This window comes from Atta cephalotes, assembly GCF_000143395.1.
Source record: "Atta cephalotes unplaced genomic scaffold scaffold00073, whole genome shotgun sequence".
NCBI classification, from domain to species: Eukaryota; Metazoa; Arthropoda; class Insecta; order Hymenoptera; family Formicidae; genus Atta; species Atta cephalotes.
In genome coordinates, this window is record NW_012130137.1 from 945,047 (window position 1) to 952,103 (window position 7,057).

At 37.6% G+C, this 7,057-nt stretch overlaps 1 protein-coding gene across 1 annotated transcript in view; it reads right to left on the reverse strand.

The window, feature by feature from the left end:
* Nucleotides 1-1,705, reverse strand: part of LOC105624135 (bromodomain adjacent to zinc finger domain protein 2B) — a 48,957-nt gene extending 47,252 nt beyond the window's left edge. The window contains exon 1 of the mRNA XM_012205495.1: nt 1,549-1,705. Coding sequence (XP_012060885.1) covers nt 1,549-1,705 — 157 coding nt within the window. The remainder of the gene's footprint in view (nt 1-1,548) is intronic.
* Between the last annotated feature and the right edge of the window lie 5,352 nt (nt 1,706-7,057).

Below are 7,057 nucleotides of genomic sequence, written 5' to 3' on the forward strand. Positions count from 1 at the left end.
AGGTAGGTAGGTAGTAGGTAGTAGTAGTAGTAGTAGTAGTAGTAGAGTAGAGAGAGAGAGAGAGAGAGAGAGAGAGAGAGAGAGAGNGNGNGNNGNGNGNGAGAGAGAGAGAGAGAGGGCGGGGGAAGCTCTTCGCTCGTTAAGGCAGCACTGATATATATCGCGTTGACGCGCGAGACCGTATTGGGGCCCATTTTGCATCACGCATCCGGCTTTCAAAGGACCCTGTAAATCCACGGCAAGTGCAACGTCGTCATAACGATGTGGTATAGGGAGAATAATCTTAGATCGTGAAATTATCTTACTCGATCTTCGATTTCATTAGACAGCTTACTATCTAAAATCTTTGGAATGAAATCTAAGTCTAAAAAATAAACCAGTAAAAAAGGCTCAATTTTTAAGAGTGAGATTCCGCTCCACAAAGAGAGTAGCTACATGACAAGTATTATTATCTCATTATTGATTGAGAAAATAGAATATATCTAAGATAGATGAAAATCTGTTGTAAGTTTTATCAATAAAATGTACGTAAAGATAAGCAAGAAAGAATATTAACATTATAATAAAAGTTTTTTCAGAAAAAGAAAATAATATATACAATATATATATAAGAACTCATAAGATACGATTGTAAGGCATAAAAGATGCGAGTGTACATATAGGAAAAAAGAGAATTTGTCGCTTCTATCATTTTTTGAATTCAGTTGTACCTTTCAATTTGTCAGTTTATGTACTTACAACCCTATCATACGAAACCGACTCACCATTCGTCGCAGAAACGTGCTTTGGTGACCGAAATCGGAATCGTCAGGAGTAAACTTCCTCCTGGACAAGCACTATAACTCACGCTGACAAATACGCCATCGGAATTCGCACGCATCCGCAAACCCCTTCGAAATACCGAACACACGCATCCGCAAACTGTCAGTTACACGGAAAATATTTGCCCGTATTGTCTAAACAATATCGCGTACGATTGCGTACGGATCAAATAGAACCATCCTGGCGCCGGTTAAATTAGAAAAACAAAGGGGAAAGGTATTCATTGGATCCAGAGGCAAAGCGGAATGATTTGTTACGAAATGCAAACGAGATCATTAGTTAATGAACAAACGTCATTGTTGCAAGGTTAAAGTAACGCCGGTTAAAAGTAACAAAAATTATTCGCATTGTCCGTCCATTCGCGAGTTTGCTCCTTCCGAATCTGTTATCTCGGACGTTACGCTATTTTCGCCGATCTCCCCGGCTGTAATTAACTGTCAGACGAAGTTATATCGTAAGATAACCGATTACAATGTAGATGTTGGATATTCTACAGATAAGAACTATCCTGCCCGCTGAAGAAATCCCGACCATTAGAGCGCAGAGAATGCTCTCCTATTATCGGACTTCTTTCCTCGATCTACCTTCGCCGCTTCGCATAACGATGCCGCTTATCGCGACGTAGCGCGTCCGCACGTAGTTTTACGGTTTGGAACGAGCGGAAAAGAGAGAAACGTGAGAGAAATCGAAAAAAAGAAGGCAATGGAACGAGCGAAAATGACTTACCGCCGAAGAGTGCAGTAGGATCGAGCAACGGATTGGCCTGGTCCGCCTGAAGTTTCTCGGAGGTGGAGGTGGCGCCCGGAGTCGCCGCCGCCGCTTCAGCTCCGCCACCTCCGCCGCCTCCACCGCCCCCGCCTGATGCGGAGTTCTCCTTCTCCATGCCAGTCCCCTGAAACATCGCACATCCACCCATGGTTTCGTTAGACAAGTTCGCTCTCACGCGCGAATCCCGCGATGCCGCATCGCCAAGGACTCCGCGCTTGGCTGTTCTTTATCTCGAAAAACCCTCCGACGAGGGGGAGGAGAGGCAGAACAGGTTTCGCGCCGCGCACGATATTTACGATGAACTTGCAGCTTGCAGCGCGGTCACAGTGCGTCGAGATTTCGGTACATGGAATTTTTCACGGCGTGAAGCTCCGGCGACATAGCAGATTATTGTTCGAGAAGAAAAATGACGAAAGTGCGTTTTATCAGTCGATATAACGGAATAGGATTTAAAAAAATTTGTTTATTCAATAAATATGCATGATTTCCGAGGTGCAATAAAAATGTCTTTGTCAGAGACATTTTTCACTTCCTTATTAACGCATTATAAAACGTATTGTAACAATATCGTAACGCTTCATAAAAAATCGTTATTAAATTAATTTAAATAAATGTATGTATGTATTAAATACACATTGAGGAGTATTAGCTACATCAATAAAATAAAATACTCAATTTAGTGCTCGATTATTTTTCTATTAAATTTTAATTCTACATCGTATAATAATTTATAATCGTAACCCATATGTCATTATTTAAAAAAGAATCAAATTTTTCCTAAATGACAATTGTATTGGCAAATCATCGAAGGATCGATCATTAGAAGGATTCTACTATCTCATTTTTCTATACAATTTTTTGTGTGTACAATAGCCAATGCAGAACCGCCTCGGATCGGAGATATTCGAAATTCCTCCGCGTAATTGCGGCAATTAAGCAGATCATCGTGGAAAACATTTGCGCTCCTCGTGAAATATTTCTCGATGAAAGTAAAAAAAAAGGTCGCATTTATACATTGCACTCCGAGTACGAGTACTCACACTCGCACACGCACACGAATACGTAGCTCGCACGTATTTGCATTCGACGACTGTTTACCAGTCGAAGAAAGGCTTCCTCCAGCGGCGCTTTAAATAAAGGTCGTTCTCCCCTCCATCTTTTCCCCTCCAGCGCTTCAATCAGCTGACTGGCGCACTCCCCTCCCTCCGCCGCCCAGCTGTTGTATAAATATACATCGTTACAACGTTGAGTTAGGTTAGGCTGATGCTAGGCTAGACGATGCACTGGCGGCGACGGCGGCGGCGGCGTTATTATCATACAGTCAGCATACAGTTATCATACGAGTCCACGAGATAGTGAATTAGATTAACGTCGTCGTTACGTTAATTAATCTTTGAATGAAGCGATTTTTCATCTTTCATATCTTTTTCGGTCTTCGGAAATCATTTCAAGCTTCAATTCTATTCGTGGCGTTTCGCTGATATTTGTATATTGAATGCTCATGTCAAGCACACGCTTACGTACGAAATTATCTTTTTCTGCTTCTCTCTTTCTTTTTCTATCTTCAAATCTTTAAAAAGCATCATTTCAGAAAGCGCGAGTGCATCGTTCAGTGATAAACGGATTCTCAGTTCGAATGGAATGTTGAAACGGCTTTTACTACCGTTATTAACTCGTTAATTCTTAAATATATATATATATATATAGTTGTGCACGCCGCGAGCGAGCCGCCTCAATGCATTTTCTGTCGCTATTCATGAAAGCGGAATGCGCTTTCAAACGCAAAAGAATCCGCGCTCGACGAATTCATTCTAATTCTATTAAAAAGGGAATTTCCATACTGGAGAAAATGTATACAAACATATTAACAAAACACAAACAAAGAATGTTTACGTTCACACGAAATTCACAGAAGAGCCTGTGTTCGTTAAAATTTACACGTGCGACACGTAATCGATTATTTCCCAGCGGAATGTATTATTCATTGTAACGATAGAGAAGAATTCTAATGCATACCTATTTCCTTTCTACACATTATCATGTTACAATCGGAATAAACTCGATAAGGAAAATTCAGCGTGGTCTGGTATACACAATAGCCTTCATTCGACTACGAGTCGTCACGCGATCGTTATCGGCGACGTATTGATTCAAGTTGGCTCCTTGTTCTTATCAGGTTCGTACACGGAGACGTTCTTGTTGGAGAGCCTCGCAAAGCATTCAGGATTTCTAGGGTCGCGTGGTGATCGATCCGTTGAATGATGGCGAAAGTAACGTATAAATAATTCTGCGTCTTTATCCTCGTTAATCTAATGGATGAAGATGAATAAAGAAAGCACTTAAGTATTGAATGGTAGTAGTGCTAAGGCAGAAGAGAGAAAGAAAGATAATCCGATTTAAATATTTCAAAGACATTTCTAATGTGTGCGTTTACATTTTCCATGTGTTTCTTTTTTCAGTGGCTTCCTTTTACTTTTATAAGTCGTCCTTTAAGAGGATCAAAATGCCTTTTCTATATTTAACCTAGACATTTAAGATATGTGGATGCTTATACAGATTAAAAAAAAGGATTACACTATAATTAATATATACAGTCTAAAATCATGTTCTTTCTCATCTATCAACGATCTCTTTAATACATCATCTTTAAAATATATTATATAAAGTATAATTTATTTTTTTATTAAAAATTTGATTTTTTTTATATAACGAAATAAATCTATTTATATATACAAACATACAAGATACATTATATAAACTTTAAATTTTTAATAATTATTTATTAAACAAAATATTATTATACAAAATATTATTCATAATATTATTAAAAATAACAAAATGTGCTCTCTACGTTTACAAATATCAATAGTAGTTGCTCATGATATTCATTCATAATAACTTCGAAAAAATTTAATTTAGTAATATACCAAACCATTGTAAGTATACGCCAAATTTTATAACGCGCAATTATCGAAATAATATTTCGATATCCATGGAATTTGCATCACAAGTAGTTGATAAAGAAACTCTTACAATGGCTTTTATTGCGCTCTCAGATTCGTGAATGGTGATGTCGTGCGAAACCTCTCATTTGTAATTGACAAAAGAAGCCGCGTAGAAGCTCTTTGCCGCCGGAAATTATCCTCCGAATAACTGACAGAAAAGCATCCTTTCAATATCTCCGACTACTATTGCTACTCCTTTGCTTGTTGATAAACTAAAAGTGAAAAATCGCAGACTAATTAACGAAACTTTCGAGTTTCGTATTACAATTCTTCAATATCAAAATTTCAATAATTTTACTTCTGTAAAACTTGTACATTATTTCCCAATATTTTACGATATATTATTTGCATTGTTGAACATTACACTTTTATCACATCTAAAAGGGTCAATTTCTTTCATCACGGAAAATACAATAGATCAATATTTTTCCTGGCTTTCGTTTTAAAATTAGATATAAAATTTAACAATGTGACAGAAATGTGATTTCTTGTTTATTGATCAATATTTCAAATTCTAAAAACAAAAATGTCACGATAGATGATTATTGACGTAATATCAATCCTCTAATATGATAAAATTTTCCTATTATCTCATTTCCAATTAAAGTTGCTTTCGTTTTAATAATAAAATCACAATTTATCGCGTAATAATTCCATTTTTAAATACAATAACATATTAATTTAAAAAATTGAAAATTCGAGATATGATTACAACTTCAGCGTTGTTGTAGTTTATTATATCCGGACGACATCAAAACTTTTTAATAGCGAAAGGAAAGAGAGAGTGGTATACAATTGAATCAAATACTTTAGTTTCCACGAATTTTCCTTTCCACGTAACTTCGATGATTTTCATAATTTTTAAACTCGCGTAACATGCGCACGATGGTGAAATATATTAAAATCTAGCCGAAATTATCACCTATATCGAACGAACGTATAATTAGACGCATCTTCCGGGCGAGCCAAATAACACGGTACCAAGCCTGCAATTATTGCTGCAGCAACGGCTTAACCAAGTCTTTTCAGAAGAGTTTCTTTTCTATGTACGTACATCACGCACAACTTGCATATAGGGATAACTAAGCATATTTTTTATTCCTTCGGTATTACGAGTACATATTCAACTTTTATCAATATTATTCGATGTAATCGAGAGAATTTATCATCATAAAGAAAATTTTCTTTATGACAATAAGTAAAATAAATCCGTTATAAATATTAGAATAAAAATATGCAGAGTATTTTCCACTCGTAAATTTCTTTTTAATAATGTTTTCCTATTAGATATCGATTCTCAATTTATAAAAAGAAAACTCTAAACTTTGTTAATGTCATCTAATAATTATCGGAATCAAATTATCATGATCTAAAATAATAACGTGTAACAAAAATAAAGAGTCAATGCGCGGATAATATCGAGGTAAAGATATCTATTCGAGATTCGACATCGTCGTCCGTACGGTGTTCGGAATATCCGGGCGAGCCCGCGACGCCACCCGGTTTTCAGCTATAGCGGGCATACTTCGAGATGCTCGTAAATTGGTGAGGAAGAGAAGGGCGAGGAACGAGGGCGAAGGGAGGTGCGCGAGAAGAGAGGTGGATGCCTTAAGGCAAGGGAACGCGGGGGAGGCGAACGAACCGAGAGCAAAAGGAAGACATGGACGACCATCGATTTCTCGACCGGTATTACGCTCCTTTCCTTCGGCCGGGAAAAGCTCGGGTGCCAGGCTGGAACACGGTCGTTGTCGTGGTAGAGAAAAGAGCCCGGTGACGAGGAAGAAACGCGCCGTTTGTTCGCGAAATGCGACGCTTTTGCGCCGACAATGCGCGTTCGACTTCAACTTATTGCGTTTATTCTTGCGCTTCCTCCGCTTTCCTCCACACTTTGGATATCTCAACCTTATTATTAATCCATGAATATCTCGCATCGGTTTAAATTGAGATAGCGAATAAATCAGTTTATTCAGAAAGCACGTTACCTCAACATTTTTTTAATATTTCAGGAAAAAGAGCAGCAATGATATCATTAATCCTCGATTACAGCAATGGATCATTTAGAAGCGAAACTTTTAGACGGTTGTACAATACGTACAATTGGTACTGTGAAGTTTGGAATTGCAGGTAAAAAAAACTTTGAGCCTTCCTCTATCAATCGCCGTAAGGCAGAGGTTCATTTGCATTCAGTACTTCAAACAGAACGATTAAGTGTAGTTTTCATAGCTGTAGTTGAAGGTTAATAAAAAGTTCTATCTAACTGCTAATGCAGCCTAATGATATATTCGCATGTGTTCATTCTTATTAATAATGTGATGCAGGATATGGTATCTGTGTGTCTATTGTTTTTCCTATTTCGCTACATCAGAGAGATAGAAAAATGCGTGAGATTATGTGATAACCGTGCTCTTCGAAGTAAAGCTAGGTATGATTACTATATATACCGGCAATCTCTCTCTCTCTCT